At 42.5% G+C, this 22,470-nt stretch overlaps 1 protein-coding gene across 1 annotated transcript in view; it reads left to right on the top strand.

Annotated features, from left to right (window-relative positions):
• The window catches only part of PLCH2 (phospholipase C eta 2), a 727,403-nt gene that overhangs the window by 583,696 nt on the left and 121,237 nt on the right, over positions 1-22,470 (top strand). The window contains exon 7 of the mRNA XM_030185738.1: positions 9,141-9,234. Coding sequence (XP_030041598.1) covers positions 9,141-9,234 — 94 coding nt within the window. The remainder of the gene's footprint in view (positions 1-9,140; positions 9,235-22,470) is intronic.

Genomic DNA, 22,470 nt, shown 5'->3' on the forward strand with positions numbered 1-22,470 from the left:
CAGAGAGTTCCAACTACAATTGTTCAGGACATCTCAAATTTGAGATTAAATTCAGAATCACTTGAGAACTATGCTAGGAGTTGTAACCCTTAGTTTTATTAATTTTCCTCAGGTGTTTACTACTTTTGCCTAGAGACATGTTGAAAAGATATTTGAAGGAGATTCTCGAACTTGAGGAGGAGAAAATGCCATCTTTTGCTCAAGTGTATTATTTGCCTAAGAAGTCCGTGAAGGGCTAGCAAGATAGAGATCGGGAAGGAACTCCTTTGAATGTTTCAGAGATTTTGGAAACATCAGATACCGACGTTGCTATTCCAGCAACGCTGGTTACAATTGTGGCTCTGAAACCCGATAAGAACTGGTTATTAAGATTATTCTTTAAAAACAGAGAGAGAACTTTTTTGGGACTTAAGTTTTTCCCGACGTTGCAAGAGAAACCCAGAAGAGGCGTAAACAGTTTCTGCTTATGAGACCAGGAGTACTTCAGCTTGGTACAACTTTTTTCTTTAGATATCTATGTAAACGTGTTGTTGGATATCTTTCTGTTAAAGATGTTTTCTTTGAACCTTTGTAACTCTCTGTCTTCCTGGTTCTCTCAAGTATTTGCACTATGAGGCACTACCAGTATATTTTCTTTATTGTTATTTTCTTTTCTTTTCTACCCCATTATTGTATTCTTGGATCCTATAATTGTGGACGAGTAAAGATTGCCTTTTCATTTTTGATCTAATACTTTTTTTTCTTGCTTAATATCAGTATTCTGTACAAGTTTATTTACTTGATCAAAATTGTTATAAATAAACTTTTGTATAAAAAAAATAATATTGAATTCTCCATTCTGGATTAGATTCTTTATATGGCGCCTGAAAAATCAGCGCCGAAAATATTTCCACCTAGGCATATTCTATGAACTGCACTTAGATTTTGGCATGGTTTATAGAACACACTCAGCGGCCGTGCCTAGTGGAGGAGTGACCTAGTGGTTAGGGCACCGGTCTTGCAATCCAGAGGTGGCCGGTTCAAATCCCACTGCTGCTCTTTGTGATCTTGGGCAAGTCACTTAACTCTCCATTGCCTCAGGTACAAACTTAGATTGAGAGCCCTCCTGGGACAGAGAAAAATCCAGAGTACCTGAATGTAACTCACTTTGAGCTACTACTGAAAAAGGTGTGAGCAAAATCCAAATAAATAAATAACTCTAACATATGGTGAGTGTTGTGAAGGATCTTAATTGCAGCCATTTTGTCAAAGATGAAGAGGATGTTAGGAGAAGGATAGAAAGGACCTCCACCCTGACAAAGTTGCGAAACCCGGCCAAGTCGGTTGAGGTTCCTGTGCTTACAGTTTGCTGTCAGTTACCAGCTAAGTAGCTAAATATGTTTAACAGAGTGCATCAGTCCAAATTAAGAATTAGTTCCTAGTGGCAAGGGAATAGGTGATGTTTTTGAAAAAAATGGAGGTGAAAAAGCAGTAAAAATAATTATGAAAGAAAAAAATGTTTTGGAAAAAGAAGTTGTTTCACATGCTAATGGGTCAATGAGGATTTGCATCTAATTGCTTAAAAAACTCAAGTTTAGCAATTAAGGAGCACAAAATCTGAAAATTCTTCACAACACTCACCATATGTTTGAGTTATTAATGAGTTTAATGGGAAACTGGGAATATTTGGATATAAGTTAATTCCGCACCGTCTCAATGGACATTGTTCAGATCTAGGTGATTTATCGATTTGTTGAACTGTGCCTAACTTTAGGCACATCCATTTATGCCATATAAAACTTGGTGTAAATACCAGCTCCTAAGTTAGGTACAGAGTAGATGTATTCTATAACCATGCACAAAGATTTTGAGAATAACCACAGTCTGTCCGTTCCATGCCCATGGTCATGTCCCATTTTTGGCAGCCCGCGTTAGAATTTACGCACACCACTTTACAGAATATGTCTAGCAAGTTGTGCACATAAATTCTAATTTGATGTCAGTTATATCAATAATTGCTTGTTAAGTGACCAGTATCAGCACCGATTGACTTGTTAAGTAATTGAATTATGTGCGCAAATCCATAATATAATGTAATGACATCAAAACTTTTACCAGAACAAGATATTATTGTACTCTTTTATTTGTTTACTTTATCAAATTTTCATTATTGAACGTTATACATTACCCTTGCTCTCAAATAACTGAAATGAATTGCATATTTATCTTATCTACTTCTAATTTTTTATTATAGTTTCTGTTCCTTAAATGCAATAATATTCTGTATTTCTCATTCCGGAAATGGTGTAAGCCATTACGGTATTCTGTAAGCCACATTGAGCCTGCAAAGAGGTGGGAAAATGTGGGATACAAATATCTATACATATAAAACTCACCCTCAACGTTCTATTTGCACTGACGTCACTGAAGCCAGGCTTGTAAGTTCGAAGCTCTGAAGCCACGAAAATCACAGTCTCTAGGCCCCGCCCTCGCGTCAAAACGTTATGACGTTGAGGGCGGAGCACATTCTCAGCTCCAACGTTGTACTGCACTGTAGCTCTCGCACGGAGGCTGCAGGGGGGCCGGCGGCGACACACGGAGACACAAAGGGACGGAGGCGAGCCTTGCTAGCGCCCGTTTCATTGCGATTTGAAACGGGCCTTCGTTACTAGTAGTCAATAAATAAATAATATGACTGGATTTGCATGTGCAATTTCGGTCACACTATATAGAATCTGAGGGTCAATGTGTAGGTAATATGAAGAGGTGTTTGATACCACAACTAGCCCTTTAAACACACCTATTGCACATTAGTCACATGATTCCAGGATTAACTTGATCAGAGCAAAGAGCCAATTAGAAATTGTTTACCTTCCTTGAAATCAAACTAGTCTACCATGGACTGCAAAGTTCATGCACGTGTGTAATTTGAAGGTAAAAACAGGGGCTCACAGGAATCTCGAATTAATGCAGTCTTATTAAAGGGCTCAACCTTCTCATCACAACATAGGTGCTGAGCATAAGTAAGTCCTTCCCAGTACCAAATTTCTACGCCTGGATTAAAGGTATTTTGAAATAGCAGGGTAATTTCTGAGAGACACACAGAGAAAGAGAGGGAAAGAGAACCACCTGGGATAGTTTCAAAATTTTAGAACTGTCCTCCAAACTGGAAACTAACAAATCTGATTTTTAACAAAAGTGCTACAGAAAAGCAAGGAAAAGCATTTTTGGGATGATTTATTTTTTTATTGATATTTGTTAAACCACATCCATATAGAAATCTAGACATGCACCTTAGACATTTTAACGTCTTTCCCACCCCATGAATTACAGATATGGACAGCAAGCATCAAGCTTCTTTTCTCAGAGTTTAGAACTAGTTACTCATTTTAATCCTTCCCATCTGATTTCAACATATCTATAAATGATGACCATCTCCTTATCATACTCCTCCTTTAGAGACATTCTGGGCTTTACCTTATCTATTCTGTATGGCAGTACTTGCCCCTTTTTAGCACCCACAGACAAACCCGTAAACCCCAGCCCTCCTTGCAGCATCAGCTGCAATGCTGCTGTACTCCCCCCCCACCCCCCCACCCCCGTGTAGCTGGTGAATGCCTAGTGATGCGTGGGCCAACAATGACAGTACTTTGACCCAAAAAAGCAACACTGGGCCCTCAAGACTGGGACAATCGAAATTCTTTATTGATGACCCGACACAGGTCGTGTTTCGGCGCTAAACAGCACCTGCCTCAGGGGTCAAGGAGGGACACAGTAAGATGTGCTTGAAGTTAATTCGATGCCCCAGCGTGAAATAAGCAAGTCGTCGTCCGCCACAATAGCGAAGATGCAGCTCTATGGAGAGCCCTTTCGTACACTTAAAAACTTACTGTGTCCCTCCTTCACCCCTGAGGCAGGTGCTGTTTAGTGCCGAAACACAGCCCGTGTCGGGTCATTAATAAAGAACTTCGATTGTCCCAGTCTTGAGGGCCCAGTGTTGCTTTTTTCTTTGTATACTTTCTGTGTATGCTGTATTGCCCTCTCTATTTGTGTAGTACTTTGACCCAGCCTAGTTGTAATCCCTGATGAGGATTTTGCAACCCCATTTGGGGTGTTGGCTCATGGTTTGGATAGAACCAGGCACACCCATTAAAGGGGGGGGGGGGCACCCACAACCGGGCTGAAGGCCAGCGAAGACAGAAAGGTGGGGGAGGGTACAGGGAGGGCCAGCTAGAGAGCAGAGGTAGTAGTGGGAGGGAAACAAGGGGTAGCAAGGGGAGGGGGCAGGAAAGAAGGGGAGGAGCAAGGGAGGAGGAGAGAGGAGTTCGAAATGCACAAGAAGTCCTTTTGAATTTGGAGGCAGGAGAAGAGCAACACCCACCCGCCCACCCACTGGAGAGGCAAGGTTTGTCGCAGCAAGGCGTTAGGCTACAATGTTTACGCACAGCCAGCAATGGGTACACAGCAGCTTGACACTTAACAGTTACAAGTTTTGGGTAACTACTGCTGCAGAAAGAGTTATGTGGAAAGTTATCAAGTTGATGCAAATGGTAGGCTTGCATGTGAGCAGCCATGTTATAAGGAAACAACGTGTATACAGCTTGTCTCCTGGCTTCGACGGCTGGGAGGCCTAGAACGTCGTTTTGTAAATGTGGTAGGTGCCTCCTTCAATGGGAGACACCAAGTGACGTCGGGTGCTTGGAAAACAGCCCAGGGGGCCACAAGGGCTTGGTACGGCTTGGCCTGTGGCCCAGAATATGCAACGACGTGTAGAAGCTGTGTACCCGGGTAGAAATGCAAATGCTGGCATAATGATTATTAGAAGATGTAATGTAATTTGTTTAAGTTGTAACAATTTTGATGTTCCTGGCTGCGGCCAAAATAAATACAATTCTATCGAAGATACGGCTTTAGTGTGGTATTGAAGGGGAGGGGTTGATATGTCTGAGTGTGTGCCCAATGCCCGAGTTGTGCAGATAAGGCACATGCATCTACCACCTATTGAGCTGGCAGAAAATGCTCCATGTTAACTATTGTGTTAAATTAACCTTCACCAAGATGTTGTGTAAGGTGTAGTCCCCACCCATTCTCTATTAATTAATGCAGGAATTAGTGCATGCTAAGTGTGATGCTTATGTCTTTACTGTTAGTATGTGTTAACACATGCCCACACTAATTCCCACATTAACTGCGTAATACACTGTCCCCTTAATTATATAAAAGTCACCAAAACTTTGCATGCACAATTTAAAAGAACAGTGAGCCAATTAGTGCCAATAATTGGCTTTCTAACAATTACTGGCATCAATTTGATTTAATTGGCACTTGTGCATGTAAATGTAGGCACAGTATCCATGCCTAAAATTTATGCATGGCCCGAAAAAGGGGGTATGGAAATGGTAAGGGGGGAGGGGGTCATGGGTGTTATGGGGTGGATCGGGGCCTGGTTTTGAGTTATGCATGTAATTATAGAACATTGGTGCTCTGTGGCGAGAAGGAAGTCGATATTAGGAAGATGCCGTAATCTAATGCTTTAACCCGAGTCCCTGAAGAAAGAATTTTGGGCGTATTCAGGGGAAGGCAGCTGGGTGTTTTCAATTTTATTATCACAACTCAGCAAGCCAGGGTGCACGTGGACAATAAGATACGTGCAATCCTTATGAATTGTTTACAAGTATTATTAGTATTGGTTAACGCGGTGCTGTTTTGTGAAATGGTGAAATGAGTTATTAAGTCATATGAATATAAGCACGCGATATATATATATAAAAAAAGAGTAACCTGATGAATGAAGTGCTGAACCACCAGGGAGCCATAATTATTGAATGCCAGACTGAGTGGGAACATCAGAGGGTACTCTCAAAAAAAAAACAAAATAAAACCAAAATAAAGATTTAATAATATATAAAGAACGTTATAACAGTTTGACAAAGCCAATACTATATTTTGAATTTTTTTCTTTGGTAGCTTTTCTCCTGGTTTGGATATTAGTTATATCTGTGCTAAATTTAGACATTTGCACCACATTTTCATTGGTGCAAATGGTGGGCACCTAAATTTATGCGTGACCTCTTCGCTTAAGTAGTATTCTATAAACCGTACTAAACTTTAGGCGCTGCTTATAGAATACCGCTTAAGCTTTTTTTTTTTTTTGCTGTGCTGATTTTTTTTTAGGCACCGTTTACAGCATCCATCCCTGCATGTGTCAGACACTTGTGAAGCTTTCAATTTAGCATAAATCCATTTGGCTAATAGAATGTAATACACAATGTAGTTTGTAAATCTGCTTCAGCAATAAATGTGTTTCAAGCACCTCGCTACTGTCATTTTCTTTGGTCATATTTGAGAGCTTAATTGCTGCCTTTGAGTCGGCAGTGGGTTTTTTTTTTTTAAACCTAGTAGAATGAAACTGCTGCTAATCCAGGTTTATATTTAATCCTGTTCTGATCCAGCTCAGTTGAGATTTACAGACAAGTTCAGTGAAGTATAACACTGTTGAGGTGGAGGGTGCTGTCTATTATACTGTATCCATGAAATGCTAGAACAGAAGAAAGAAGCAGACCGTATGAAGAAAAACATCTCCTTTATTAGTGCTCCAAAGCTCCCAGGATATCAAAGGAACCCAGGCAGACACACGTTGGTAATCAGCACTGGTGAAGTTTGTTGCTTCACATCAGCTGGTTTTACTTGCCCCTGACACAGCCTGTATTGTTGGCAAAACATGGCCATGACGATGTTGGGCATTGGATTGTAAACCCTGGGAGCTTTGAAATACCAATAAACAGTGGCGTAACCAAGGGTGGGCCTAGGCCCATCCACTTTCAGCTCAGGTCCACCCAGTAGCAGCACACCTATGATGTGGCTGACAGGGATCCCCAAGCCCCACCAGCCAAAAACTCCCAACAACTGTCCCTCTTTCATATCTTTTAAATAGCAGATCTTCACCTGCAGCGAGCAGCGACTGATACTGTTTTCACCGGCCGCACAGCTTTCCCTCTGATGTATTCCCACCTATGCGGAAACAAGAATTTGCATCAGAGAGAAGGCTGTGGGGCCAACATGAGCAGTGTGTATTAGTTGCTGCTGGTGAAAATCTGCTATTTAAAAGGTATGCGGGGGAGGGGGGATATTTGAGCGACCATATGGCATTCAGGTGAGAGAGGGAGAGACCAAATCACTTGTAGGTCAAGGCAGAGTTCTTCTGCCCACCCATCTTGGGCCCAGGCCCACCCAAAATTGGGTGTCTGGCTATGCCCCCTGCCAATAAAGGAACTGTTTTCCTTCCTACGGTCTGCTTCTTTCTTCAGTTCCATATTGGACCTTGTAAACCGGTTTGCCGCTTTGTTTTCTAATCCATGAAATGCAATGCATGCCTGCGCATAAAGGTTCGTAGGAATGACCAAAACAACTGGTAGTATGAATAATGTTCCCAAGTTCTAGTTCACTGCAGTGAAGGTCTATAGCAGTTCAGCAATATCTTATGCTTGTGCAAATGGAATTTGGCGTTGTCCTTTCATTTGCACATGTGGACAATTGACAATTGTAAAATCTCACTGGTAGAAAATCACATATATAAAATCCCATCGCCAAGAAATTACACATGTAAAATTCCATGGATGGAAGAAGCTCGTGGCAGAACTGCATTCACCCTTTTTTCAACTTGCATGCATTCCTGTGTCGGCTGCAGCACGTGAGCACGCATCCCAATGGTGGCAGACGCCAATCCAAACGCATCATCTTCACCAGGGGTTCTCAACCCGGTCCTCGGGATACACATAGCCAGTCTTGTTTTCAGGGTATCCACAATGAATAGACATGAGATAAATTTGCATGCACTGCCTCCACTGTATGCAAATGTATCTCATGCATATTTATTGTGGGTATCCAAAAACGTGAGTGCCTGGGTGAGTCCCGAGGACCCTGCTCTAGTCTGAAACTCTTCCATCTCTCACAGTGATTGGAGGCCATAAGCTTGACTGTAGCCAGTCTAACTGGTGCCAACCAGTGATGCCCCAGCCAGATGATCCTCTGGTGATGCGGATGCAAGAGTTTAATTCAGCCACTATAATGACAGCTATATATACTAGCATATCCCCTTCCCTGGCCTATGACTCTAATGGGAGCCTGCTTAACCACTCCTGTGCACACGCACACCTTATATCTGCCGCCCCCTCCCCCCATTGTACTTGGTCCCTTAAAAATAACTATTGAAGGTAAAGAATGCCTTTCCAGTATACACTTCCAGTCTTATTTTTCTTTTAAAATGCAAGTAACACAGCATTCATTCCATTTTTAAAGTTGGCCATCCCTTGCCTTCTGCTGTAGCCTCCGCTTGATGGTTTCAATAATACCATTTGCATTTTTCCCTCTTTAATATTTATTTGTAATGTTGTATCAATAAGCATTGAACAGAACCTGACATGGAGTGTTTGACTATTTATTTATTTATTTTTATTTATTAGGATTTATTTACCGTTTTTTGAAGGAATTCACTCAAGGCGGTGTACAGTATGAATAAATCAAACATGAGCAATGGACAATTATAGCAGTAAAAATATTCAAATAACACCACAAAGTATGGCATAGTATACTAGTTACAATGTCAACACGATACGTGATAGAACATTTTAATTGACAGTGTAGGGTATAAGCAAAGATGGAACATTTAGATAGGTAAGAGAGTAAGAGGAGTTAGAAAATAAGGTGACTAATTTAACGAAAGTTGCACATAAGGTCAGGGAGACGGTTAAGTATTTGAATGATCTCTACGAAATGACATCGTCTGATTAACCTGAACCTTTCAATCCATGATTCTGTTGTGTAGATAGAATATATCATGCCTCCTACTGTGCACCCAGCATATCATCAAAGGTACTCTAAAGTGTTCCATGTGATAAATGCATCTAAAGGGTAATGCTTCCCAAAGCAAATGACCTAGAGGCGAACATGGTCTCAATGTTTTATCGATGATAATCAGAGTGGTGTCAACAAATCTTTCTCACTTCACATTGAATCTGACAGTGATTGGCAGAGATGAGAATTTAATTGGCTAGAAGGGAGGGGCAGTTTTAGCTTCAGAATGAGATTGATGTTAGAAGAACTGAACTGTGCAACCCTATGGAATGATATAGGTGATGTGGCTTATTTATTCCTCTTTTCAGATGGCCAATGTGAGCAAAGACTACTGCCTAGAAATTGTTAATCAGTTTGAGCCATGTCCAGAGAACAAAAACCAGGGAGTTCTTGGGATCGATGGTAAGTTGCATTGCATTTTCTATTTGCTATATGATTTCTTTTTTTGGGGGGGGGGTGGGGGGGGATGGACCTGAATACTAATGATTATTTACGGACTCTATTTTGTTGTGCTTGATGCCCCTGAGGCATGAGGGGAAGCACAAACTACAAATTAAATTTAAGTAGTACTAAACAATGTTAAGTACATTAAGGCCCCTATTTTAGAAATCCTATTCACTATTTACACATGTATATCACATAAATTAACGAAACCTGATGTTAGAAAGCTAGTAGGAAGCTAACTCTTCATGAAGCTAGCTGTATTCTCAGGCACATCAGATTATTTTTCTCAACAAGTTTTCTTTTTTATTAGATTATCTCTTTTCCGTCATCTTGGATCATTATTTGTGGACTTGAGTGATATTTTGTTTGTATTTAGATTATTGATGTATGATTTCATTTCTTTGTTTATTATTGTCTTATTTTTATCACATTGCTGTACAAGTATTTACTTGGTTGATATTTGTAAATCGCATAAAAAAAACTTGGCATTTGTGCATTTTCACATGTATATCTGCACTACTTGTAGCGTACGTCGGGGGGGGGGGGGGGTTGAACAAGGCTAGAGCATGACTAAGATCTTTTTTAAGCCAAGTGGAATAGAAAGTGTAATAAAATATATACTATATGCTACCTACCGTATTTTTCGGACTATAAGACGCACCGGACCATAAGAAGCACCTAGGTTTTAGAGGAGGGAAATTGGGAAAAAAAATTTTCCTTTTTCCCTCCTCTAAAACCTAGGTGCTCCGGTGCATCTTGTCCGAGTTCGGGATCGCCCTCCCCCCGGCCCTGTCACCACTTCTCCCCTACTCACGTCACGCGATGTTCCCTGGTGGTCTAGTGATGTCGGGGCAGGAAAGAGCCCCCTCTTTCCTGCCCAGCGCGCTGCTCTCCGTCCTCCTGTATGCTGCCTGACGGTCTCGGCGAGATTCAAAATGGCCGCCGAGAATTGAAGTCTCGGGGGGAGGGAGGGAGGGAACTCGCTACCTTCGGACTATAAGACGCACCCCCCATTTTCCTCCCAAATTTGGGGGGAAAAAAGTGCGTCTTATAGTCCGAAAAATACGGTACATGCTTATTCCCCATTTCAGAAAGGGTGATCAAGTATATGTATGTCCCAGTGGATCAACATCCGGGATTTACAACTGCACCCTTGCGTGTACAGGTTTCTAAAATGTATTTAGTTGGGCTTGCCTTTAACAGGAGGGATTAATGGAGTTCTCTTCCTTAGTCCCTGATGCTTATTTCCCCTTAGAATTTGAAAAAATAAAGGGATTAAGGCCCATGTTGTTAGTGCCTATGTATAGGTTTGCGAAATGGCAGGATACGCATGTAAGCGAAGGATTAGCCTTATGGTTAGAGCAGTGATTCTCAACCACACATGTAACAGACCGTGTTAATGTGTGTGACGTGCTGAATACTAAAATTCACAGCTAAACAAAAAACAAAATCCTAAATATTTCATTATTAACAATGTCATATAACAAAAGAGAGGGAACGAAGTACAAACTAAAGTCCAAACAAAAAAAACAGCACCACGGGCCTTTAAAAATGGAACACAGTTCTTTAATGAATGAGCCTTGACAAAAAGACCCGTGGTATTATTAACAATGTCGCAAGGGAAATATAAAATATTTTTAAACATAATTTATTTTTTAAGAAACTGTTAAAAAATGATCGCATTTTATTTTTTCTTATAGAAATACAGACTGTATACTAAATGGGACTAGTGTGTTGCATATAGCTTTCAATATGAATCTCTTCATAAAGGTGATTAATAAATACCAATAAATAAATAAATATGTAGTTGACTGGTAGGCAAATTCATACTAATGTACTGTCAACATCAATAAAACTTTACCCATCACAGTGTACGGAGCAAGGGATGTTTCCAGGGGTGTGCTGGTAAATCAGAAACACCACAAAATCTGCACAATCATACCTAAACCTCCACTACCCAAGCAGCAAAGGATTCAAATACAAATCCACCTATGCATCCAGCTTAAATTATACCTACTATACATGTACCTCATTCTACCAAAACATCACCTTGTATTTGTTCAGACCGGAATTGGCTAAAGCCGTTAATGGATATATGTAAGCCACATTGAGCCTGCAAAAAGGTGGGAAAATGTGGGATACAAATGTAAAAAAAAAAAAAAAATTTGTAACAATGGGATCTCTCTCTAGGTGTAGCCAGCCCTGCAATTTTTTTTTTGGGGGGGGGGGCAGGGGTGGACTTACAGTTCCGCGGCGACGACTCCCGTGTACACTCTGACAACATTCTTTCGCTTATTCTGCCTGTGGCTGTTAAAGGGGTGGTAAATTTGAAATCTCGTTGGTTGTCCAGCGCCAATCGTCTTCCATATTCTGTGCGCGCGCTTATGCAGAGTCTTTCCTGCAGAGGAGCGGTCCATGCATATAAGCGAATCTTGCACTTATCAGTGGTGCGCTAAACCGAAGTTTGTCCCCATAGAAATTGATGGCGCCAAAAACGGGACCGAAGTACGGCATGCAGTTAAACAGAGCATGCGCTTATCCGACGTGCACTTAAATGGAGTGCACTGTATATATATATATATATATATATATATGAATGTAATAATAGCATACATGAATAATAATGACATACACATGTAAAATACATCTTTATGGTATTTGTACATCAATAAGTACATTATACTGATGTGAAAATGAGGGACTTGAGTGGCATCACATTTCAACTATTAGCAAAAATTGTTTTTCCCTTGTAGAATCTTAGAAATTCTTGCTTTCTCAGTGACAGTGTTCCCTTGGTCTTATGCATCATCAGTGTTTCCTGCTTAGTCCAGTGCTCGAGGGTGTGCTTCCAACATGTGTTGCCTTACAAGGTTATACTGTTAATTGAGATTATGGCAGAATGTCATTGAGGAAGGCAGTTAGCCTACAGACTGGTCTGCATCCATTAGCAGCTTGGTGGTGTTTTGTGCATCGTAAATCAGAGAGTGTCTAGCTTCTGTCATTTAGCGGGGAATTAAAATTAGAATTAGAGGCCACCAGTACTCTTAAATGTCCTTCAAATTAAATTGTATTATTCATTTGGTGGTATAGCACCAGGGGTAAGGAGAGGATGTTGCTTAAGCAGCCCCAGGAGACATATTTTCAAAGCACTTAGACTTACAAAGTTACACACTAACCTATGGGACTTTAAGTGCTTTGAAAATCAGCCCCCAGCCTGTGACAGATAGTCTGTCATTTATTATTTTTTGCTGGGAATGTCTTTTTGGTGTTTTACATATAATGTTGATACACGATCTTTGTCTTCCCCATCTGTGCAAGGATGGAAATAGAAACGCTGGGTGACATTGTTATCAAACCAATTTTAGGTCTTATGGCTAATTAAATCTCTTTTTAATCACTTTGTGCTGGGGAGGTGGTGAGGGGAGAGGGAATAAATTTTGGATTGATGCCATATCTTCCGTATATCTTTGTTTTCCAAATTTTAGCAGACAGGCAGACGTACGTTTTTGGAAAAATGGGATGGGGTGGGGAAGAGGGCACCAGCTGCCCGAACTTTTAATATGCCAGCACAATGGACCACAGAAATAGTAGGAAGAGAAGGGGTGTACGGTACCTGAATATAACTCGCCTTGAGCTGCGACTGAAAAAGGCATGAGCCAAATCCAAAAAGTCCGAAAGGGGTAGGATACTTAGGCAAACGAGAAGTTAATCCTATAACTGGGCACCTGATTCAAGAAAGGAATAAAAGCACCTATTTTCCTATCAGTGAAGTAGCCACAGTGACCTTGGGGGTCTGGCCCCCCTCCCCCCTACTTTGGGCTCAAGCCCTCTCCGTTCCTGTGGAAGCCCCACCAGCCAAAGAAATTAGTGCCTGAGCTGCCCCCCTCTTCTTTGTGCTGCTGCTGGAACTTCTTATCAGATGTGCTCAATTCACGCAAGAACTGAGCATGCTCGGGGAGTCTCGAAGTCGCCGGCTGGAGGCACTCCTCCAACTTCCGCATTACATTACAGCAGCAACACAAGGAGGAGGGGATTCCTTTGGCTGGCAGGACTTTGGCATCCTCACCAGCAAAGGTTTTTCTATGTGGGGGTGAGGGGGAATGTGACACCCCCCCCCCTCACACCCCTGTTTACAATATAGAATACTAGCATAACAGCAAAAATATGTGCTATCCCTAAAGCTGGTTAGGACAAATATCTTCAGTTCTGTAAGTCCTGATGATATGTAACTAAGTTACGTGTGTAAGCGTGAGTCCTGCACAGTTTCCACCCAGATTCTGCCTATATATACATGTATTTACACAAAAGTGCTTAGGCAGAATTGCGCTATTTGCAGTACAAGTGCACTTTAGAGAATTACCTTCTTAAAGGGGCCTTTTTACTCAGCTTTGTTAACAGTTTAGTGAGGGAATGAATGCATGTGAACAGTGCAGTGCCCTGTTGACGCAGTACTTTTGCTGTTAATGCTCACTAATTGCCATGTTAAATAACAGCTAATGTGCAAATCACCATTGGAGGTGTGGGGGACATGGCACTTTTCAGATAACACTGAGGTGTCACTACACATAGACTGCTTAATGCAGTAGAGAATGTGGTGTAGTTGGATTCACCATGAGTTCTATCTAGTAGTATTCTACTTTATCTGATGTTCTAACACACAGCAGTGGCATAGCCATCCACCCACTTTAGGTTCAGGCTCACCCAGCAGCAGCCCATATCATTGGTGCTGCTGACAGGATCCACAAGCCCTTCCAGCTGAAGACATCCTCTGCTGGAAACCTCTGGGCCATCTGAACTGCAGGATAGAGAATGACACAGGTTCAAAGTTTGTCCCCGTCCCCACCCCTTCCCCATGGGTTCTGTCTCCGTCTCTACCCCATCCCCGTGGGTTCTCTTTCAGTCCCTGCCCCATCCCCGTGGGTTCTGTCTCCGTCCCTGCCCCGTCCCCACCCCATCCCCGTGGGCTGTGTGCTCATCTGCAGAAGCCTCAAACACTTATGACTTTATTAGTAAATCAGGCCCGTTTCTGACACAAATGAAACAGACGCTAGCAAGGTTTTTGTCAGAGTGTGTATGTTTGAGAGAGTGTGTGTGAGAGAGAGAGAGTGAATGTGCCAGTGTGTGTTTGTGACAGAGAGAGAGTGAGACTGCTGTGTGCGAGTGTGTCTGCTCTGTCCCCTGCCCCCCCTCCAGCCACCCAGAGATTCTCCTCTCTCTCCTGCTCCCCTGCAGCCACCCAGCGCTTATCCTTTTTCCTTGCCCCCCCCCCCCTGTATCTACCCAGGCATGCTTTTCTCTCGGCCCCCCCTCCAGCCACCCAGCGATTCTCGTCTCTCCCCTGCCCCCCCCCCTCCAGCCACCCAGCGATTGTCCTCTGTCCCCTGCCCCCCTCCGGCCAGCCAGCGATTGTCCTCTCTCCCTTGCCCCCCCCCCTCCAGCCACCCAGTGATTTTCCTTGTTCCTTGTTCCTCTGGCCCCCCTCCAGCCACCCAGCGATTCTCCATTTTCCCTTGCCCCCCTTCCAGCCACCCACCGATGCTCTTCTCTCCCCTGCCCCCCCTTCCAGCCACTCAGCGAATCTCCTGTCTCCCCTGCCCCTAACGATACAGACCAAATCTCTCCGCTGCCGTGCACAGCTCAGCGTGCAGGTCCAGTGAACGGTAGGTAGATCGATTCGCAGCTGTACGTCCGCCCTCCCACCTCTGGTTGGTCAACTTTTGCGTGTGATGTCCCCGAAAGTACGGTACGTCACTTTAGATGGATGCATCCTTTCAGAGCGCAGGAATGCTTCAGCCACGGAGTCAGCTTCAGAACGTTGGAGGTGCGTTTCATTATATAGGATATTTAAATCTTATAGTATAAAAAGGAACAATATGCTGTGCAACTGTTGTTTATAAATCACAAATAGAAAAAAATAATAACACCCAGCAACTATAATAACCTCCCCCACCCAACCACCACCACCCTCTTCCCTTCCAACCCCCAACAATAGTTGACTTCTACTACCCCAAGGAATCCTAATCCATCCTATGAAAATGTCTAGGGGTACAAAATACAACCTATTCTGTATGCCCCAGGGGAGAAATATGCTCTATAAAACATGTTGATTTTTTCATCTGTGGATGAATAAGTCATCAACAATCTCAGAATTCAGTCTAGCTCTCCTGTCTTCCACAGTTCTTCCCACAATAGAAAATGCCTTCTTAGAAGATGTGCTGGTAGCAGGAATGTACAGGATCCCCCGTGCAAATTTTGCTACTTGTGGCAAGCATGTTTGCTTGTTTTTCCATAAAATCAAAATATCATCGTCTGCATCACTCAAATATAAAGAACAGTCCATTCATTAACAGGTTTCAAAATAGAAAATAACACGGGGACAAAATTTGTCCCCATCCCCAAGGGCTCTGTCCCTGTCGACTCTGTCCCCGGCCCCCTCAGTTACCGCGGGTCCCCCTCCCCGTGTCATTCTCTACTGCAGCGAAGTCAGCAGTTTACTTCCAGCTGCCGAAACCAGCACCCCACTGCACATGCTCATTTCTTTCACATGAACTGAGCGTGTGCAGCCCCTAAGTGACTTTGTCAAGTGGCCTTACAGAATAGATGTCCTGGAATGAGAAGTCATACGATGAAGGTGAAAGAGTTCAATTCAGGAGCAATCTAAGGAATAGATACATAGAACAGCTTCCTAGTAGAGGTGGTGGAGATGAGAATAATATCAGAATTCAAGAGAGCTTGGGACAAGCACTGAAATACCTGAGGAAGAAGGAAGGAACTGCAGAACTGGTGTGGATGGGCAGACCAGCTAAGCTGTTATCTGCTGTCATTTTCTATAGCACTGACTCAGTTTACTAATATTTTTGTAGGCTGATCTGAATTGCTTGAAAGTTTTGCAGTCCTGGCTGAAACCTGTTGTGTTGGTGGCATTTACGATGGTACCATTAATTACTCTAATTTAATTTGTATTTTCCCCCACAGAGAATCAGACAAGCTTATTACGGTTCAGCCTTTCTAATGACTCATTAAAGAAATAATGTATGACCTTCTCTTTCTTAATCTACAATGTTTCACTCGAAAATACTCAAACTCATGCTGAGGAGTTAAGAGGATACCAGAAAATTACAATAAGAAATGAATCAGTATAATTCCGGTGGACATGAAATCAAAACGCAAGAGTGATTGCATAAGATCTGCCTACAATTTAGCATCCTGTCATTCCTATCATTATGTGCTGCAGTCTAGACTGTTTTAAAGAGGGGAATTGCAGGGTCTCCAAGCCATCTTTCAAAGTCATCAAATTTAATATAGTTCCTTAACGTTTGATCATTCTTATATGTAGACTTTAGCTTTGACCAAACTGCAACAGAACTGATTACATTACTTTTGAAACCTATTCCGTGAGTTCATTAAGTAGCTTAGTATTATTTATCATCGTAATTAAGGTGTCTAGTGAATGTTAAAACAGTGTCATCCTTTCACCTGGAGATGGACAAGTAGTGTACAATTGTCAGTTTAAATTGCACATCACATCCCTCCGTCTACCTCTCCACTCCTCTGGTCCTCAGTTCAGAGATCAAGAATGTCAGCTGTCTGGCATGATCCCAACTTTCTCAACCCATCTGGTGTAGAACATATCCTTCCGTTCTGTGGCACACGCTGTTTGATGACGATGATGGACAAATGGTGGGCCAACTTTGCCACCCCAGGAAAATCATAGTTGCTTATAGAGGGTAGATCCTTTGAGATGATGAACCACGCTTTGGGTAGCCAGTGTACAAATGAATTCTTTCAGCCCTCTTCGGTGTTCTCTTCTCTAGCCCATCTCGCCTATATTACTATATAGATCAGGGGTTCTTAACCAAAGGTGCCTGCATCCCAAGAGGTATGGAAAGAGGTCAAACAAATTGTGGAGGAGGGTCTTGAAATCTGAGGCAATTTATTGAAACTTTCTCGACAGAGTGAAGGCAGTTATTAGGACAGTAATTGGTAACATAACTATGAACTACTGTAATTTTGGCAAAATGTTAGCAGGGTTAGAGGCTAAAAGTGGCATATGTTGTCAGTAGTTACTAGTGGACGTGTGGTTTAGATAGAGGGCGCGAGGATTTCATTGATCAATTAAAGGGGTTTGGAAACCAAAAAAAGATTAAGAACCCCTGGTGTAGCAAGTACTTGGTCCACTGCTAACTCCAGACTCTGTTCCTTTTATCTTGCTGCACCATATGCCTGCAATAGACTTCCTGAGCGGTACGTCAAGCTGCATCTCTGGCCGTCTTCAAATCTAAGCTAAAAGCCCACCTTTTTGAAGCCGCTTTTAACTCCTAACCCTTAATTAACTTGTTCAGAACCCTTATTTTATTATCCTCACTTTAATATTCCCTTATCTCTTGTTTGTCCTGTTTGTCCTAATTAGATTGTAAGCTCTGTCGAGCAGGGACTTTCTCTTCATGTTCAAGTGTACAGCGCTGTGTACGTCTAGTAGCGCTTTAGAAATGATAAGTAGTAGTAGACTTTAGGATTCCAGAATCTTGCTATTCTTTGTGTTCCGGAATGTTGCTACTCTTTGGGATTCCGCACAGAATCTTGCTACTGTTTGGGATTCTGGAATCTTGCTACCCTTTGTCCTTATCCCTTATTTGTCCTGTTTGTCTGTCCTAATTAGATTGTAAGCTCTGTCGAGCAGGGACTGTCTCTTCATGTTCAAGTGTACAGCGCTGTGTACGTCTAGTAGCGCTTTAGAAATGATAAGTAGTAGTAGACTTTAGGATTCCAGAATCTTGCTATTCTTTGTGTTCCGGAATGTTGCTACTCTTTGGGATTCCGCACAGAATCTTGCTACTGTTTGGGATTCTGGAACCTTGCTACCCTTTGTCCTTATCCCTTATTTGTCCTGTTTGTCTGTCCTAATTAGATTGTAAGCTCTGTCGAGCAGGGACTGTCTCTTCATGTTCAAGTGTACAGCGCTGCGTACGTCTAGTAGCGCTTTAGAAATGATAAGTAGTAGTAGTAGTAATTTCAGGAATATATGGTTGGTGCATATGTAAATTCACATGCTCTTGAGGGGTATGTATGTTGCTAGCTTATAACAGCTGTACATTGCGTAGAGGTCTGAACCCTTTCTGGTTTTCCTTTTCTACTTTAGACATCTGGGGAAACTGGTAATGAGAGAGTACTGGGTGTGTTTCCCCCAGGGGATTACTTGAGGTCAAAATTCCTGTTATTGAGGGGACCCCCGCCAGCAAAACCGGGGGGTCCTAGGCTCCCGTGGCACTATGTAGCTACGCCACTGGTCTGCTGCTACTCCTCCACTCCAAGTTGTAGCTTTTTGATTGTTTCAATTAGAGGATAACAGGAATTCTCAGGACACACAAGAATTCAGGGTTGTTTAAGCAGCATTTATTGGCGCAGGCTAAATGGTGATCTACACACAGCTGATGGACACAATTTGTCAAGGGCTATATTGTAGGCAGGCCGTTTTGGCAGTGGCTGTTATGTCAGGGGCTATTATGTCGGGGAACTTCTTTTGTTTGGAGCTATTTTGTCGGGGCTACTTTGACCGGGTACCAGCCCCATAGGAACTGAATGGGCTTCATCACATTTGCCGCACCGGGAATCAGTACCGCATCTTAGTAAAAGGAGCCCAGAATGTCTTCTGATGTTTACTGGCGATCTTGAACCATATCCCAGCTTGGAAAATAAAAAATGATGAATGTTGTAGATAGTACAGGGTTCTATCTACCCTTCCCTGTCTAGCAAAGCTCATATTTATTGCGACACAATTGATCAAAGGGGAAGAGTTGGGGAGCTTAAGAACATCACTTGATTTTTGCACAGTTCATTGATGAGTTTAGGATACCAAGGTTTATAGTGCGGCTTAAGTTAAGCCAAAATCCTCACAGCACAAAATAAGCTCCTGCTGTGATATGTCTGCTGGGGAAGACATTGTAAATTTAATGAGTGCTAGATGTACTGAAAGGTGATATTGCAATGTTAACATGGTATTCACTGCAGATCTTACTTTCTGCAATGGAACCTATTTACTTAGCGTGCACTGATGTGGTAATGCACTTTAGCACAGACTAGCAGTAGCCTAGTGGTTAGAGCACCAGCCTTGAAATCCAGAGGTGACCGGCTCATCGTTGACGATACTTTGAAACCCTCTGCTCAGTGTGCTGCAGCAGCAAAGAAAGCAAATAGAATGTTAGGTATTATTAGGAAAGGAATGGAAAACAAAAACGAGGATGTTATAATGCCTTTGTATCGCTCCATGGTGCGACCGTACCTTGAATACTATGTGCAATTCTGGTCACCGCATCTCAAAAAAAGATATAATGGAATTAGAAAAGGTACAGAGAAGGGTGATGAAAATGATAAAGGGGACGAGACGACTTCCCTATGAGGAAAGGTTGAAATGGCTAGGGTTCTTCAGCTTGGAGAAAAGACAACTGAGGGGAGATATGATAGAGATCTATAAAATAATGAGTGGAGTGAAACGGGTAGATGTGAATTGCTTGTTCTTTCCAAAAATACTAGGAATAGGGGGCATGCAATGAAGCTACAAAGTAGTAAAGTTAAATGAATCGGAGAAAATATTTCTTCACTCTGTGTAATTAAACTCTGGAATTCGTTGCCAGAGAATGTGGTAAAAGCAGTTAGCGGGGTTTAAAAGAGGTTTGGATAGCTTCCTAAAAGAAAAGTCCATATGCCGTTATAAAAATGGACTTGGGAAAATCCACTGCTTATTTCTAGGAAAAGCAGCATAAAATGTATTGTACCATTTTGGGATCTTGCCAGGTACTTGTGATCTGGATTGGATACTGGGCTTGGTGGACCTTCGGTCTGTCCCCAGTATGGCAACACTTATGTAGTCCCCTGCACACAAGTATTGAGTCATGAACAACTTATGGGGGCATTAGTGGGGGCATTTACCATTGGTACCAACCAAAAGTGGATAGATGGCTGATTTAACCAGTCTAGCTACCTGACAGAAATCCCAGTGCGGGATTTAAACTCAGGTCATTAATGCAGTAGACAAGCAACTTACCCATTGTACCACAAGGCCTTGCTGAAATAAGCCCTCTCAAAAGTCTCTGTATGTGGATCTGCATCCTGTACAGGCCAGCCTTGCAAATATTGTGGTTGCTGAATCATAAATTCCTTTACTGTGGAACTTTACATTTGACTGTTTGTAACCTGTTTTCCATATCCTTACAGCTGCTTAACAGTGATTCTAAGGCCGCTTTGAAGCTGAAAAAAAAAATCCATCACTGTAATTTTAATAGTTACGTTCTGCATTTCTGCCCTTTCTTGAAAAATATTCAGGTGAAGTAAATATTGAGTGGAAAAAATCCTTTCAAAGTGGAAAAAAAGAATCATTTTAAGGACAGTCTTCACAATGATAATTTGAATGAATGCTTTGCGACTTTTGTACAGAGATATAATTTCAGGTACAGTTAGGCAGTAGCAGTTCTGTAAAATGTGTAAAAATATGTTTCCTGTAGCTGTTTTCATAATTTGAAAAGTGAAATTCAGGATCAGTTTAAAAGTCTGACAGGGGTCTGCTCTAAAGGCTGCAGTAGGGATCTTGAAGTCATATGTCAAGAAAAATTTCAGCCCCAATCTAAAAACAATATAGAGTAATTCAGGGACTAGGGGGCAAGACATGAAGGTGGAGAGGAAATATGAGGAAGTTCCTTCTTTACTGTGGAGGGGTTTGAATAATTGGGATAGCCTGACAGCTGAGGCAGTTGTTGGTCATGGTAGAATGTAAGCCTACTTGGTACTGATATAGAAGGCAGAACTGCAAATAACTCTTGGGCCCTTTTACTAAGCCGCGTAAGCGTCTACATTCGCCCAACGCGTGCCAAAATGGAGTTACCGCCTGGCTACCGTGTGGCTCTTGTGGTAATTACATTTTTGGTGCACGTCCGATACACGAGTCTTGAAAAATAATTTTTCTTTTCAGACCCGTGTATTGGGCGTGCTTAGGTAATTACCGCTAGGTCAGTGGCTGGCGGTAAGGTCTCAGACCCAAAATGGACAAGCGGCAATGTTCATTTTGCCACATGTCCATTTTCGGCAAAAATTTTAAAAAGGCATTTTTTACAGGTGCACTGAAAAACGATTCTGCGTGCGCCCAAAACACGTGTCTACACTACCACAGACCAGTTTTCAGCCCGCATTTGTAAAAGGGCCCCTCTGAGAGGTTCTGTGAACTCCATGGTGGGGGAGGAGGCCTGGATGTTGGCGTAGGTAGAAGAAATTGTATAGTTATCTACTCAGAATGGTAGAGGACCAAGGAGGGAAGATGTCTAAACCAACACGGTTAAAAGGGGCCCTAGTGGGCTCACAATCTAAGTATTGGACCTGGGGCAAAGAAGGGTAAAGTCATTTGCCCAGGATCCCAAGGAGCCACAGTGGGAATCAAACCGAGTTCCCTAGTGGTGCAGAATGGGATGGCAAATTGGTCCTCATCTGCTGTCATCTATTATACTTCGAACCTATTACGTTAATTTGAAAACTAAGCTGGGCAAACAAAAGTATGTTGTACCCTGCTGCTGGAGAACATTTTGCTTGAGAGTAAGCCATTCCATAGCTGGAGACCTTAATGCGTGTACTGAAAAAGATCTCCCCAGTCACTAACCAGGGAGAAATTTTAGAGGGAAATATAAAACAGACCAGCAAGGGATAACATGTTAGAAAGCGTGAACTTATTTACTGGAGCTCCATTCTGATGGCAGCTGGGAACTGATAGAAAAAGAAAATACCCTCAGTATCGTACAACTGAGTAGCCTGTTGTACCAGTGGCGTAGCCAAGGGTGGGCCTGGATGGGCCCAGGACCAACCACTTTGGGTTCAGGCCCACCCAGTAGCAGCACACCTATGATGTGTCTGGTAGGGATTCCCAAGCCCCACCAGCTGAAAACTCCCAACATCTGTCCCTCCTGCAGACCTTGTAAATAGCAGATCTTCACCTGCAGTAAGCAGCGACTGATACATACTGCTCGCACCGGCCCCACAGCCTTCCCTCTGACGTATTCCCGCCTATGCAGAAACAGGAAGTTGCATCAGAGGGAAGGCTGTGGGGCCAACATGAGCAGTGTGTATTAGTTGCTGCTCGCTGCCTGTGAAAATCTGCTATTTAAAAGGTATGGGGGAGGGGGATGTTTGAGAGACCATATGGCATGCAGGTGAGCG

This window comes from Microcaecilia unicolor, chromosome 13 (assembly GCF_901765095.1).
Source record: "Microcaecilia unicolor chromosome 13, aMicUni1.1, whole genome shotgun sequence".
Classification (NCBI taxonomy): Eukaryota; Metazoa; Chordata; class Amphibia; order Gymnophiona; family Siphonopidae; genus Microcaecilia; species Microcaecilia unicolor.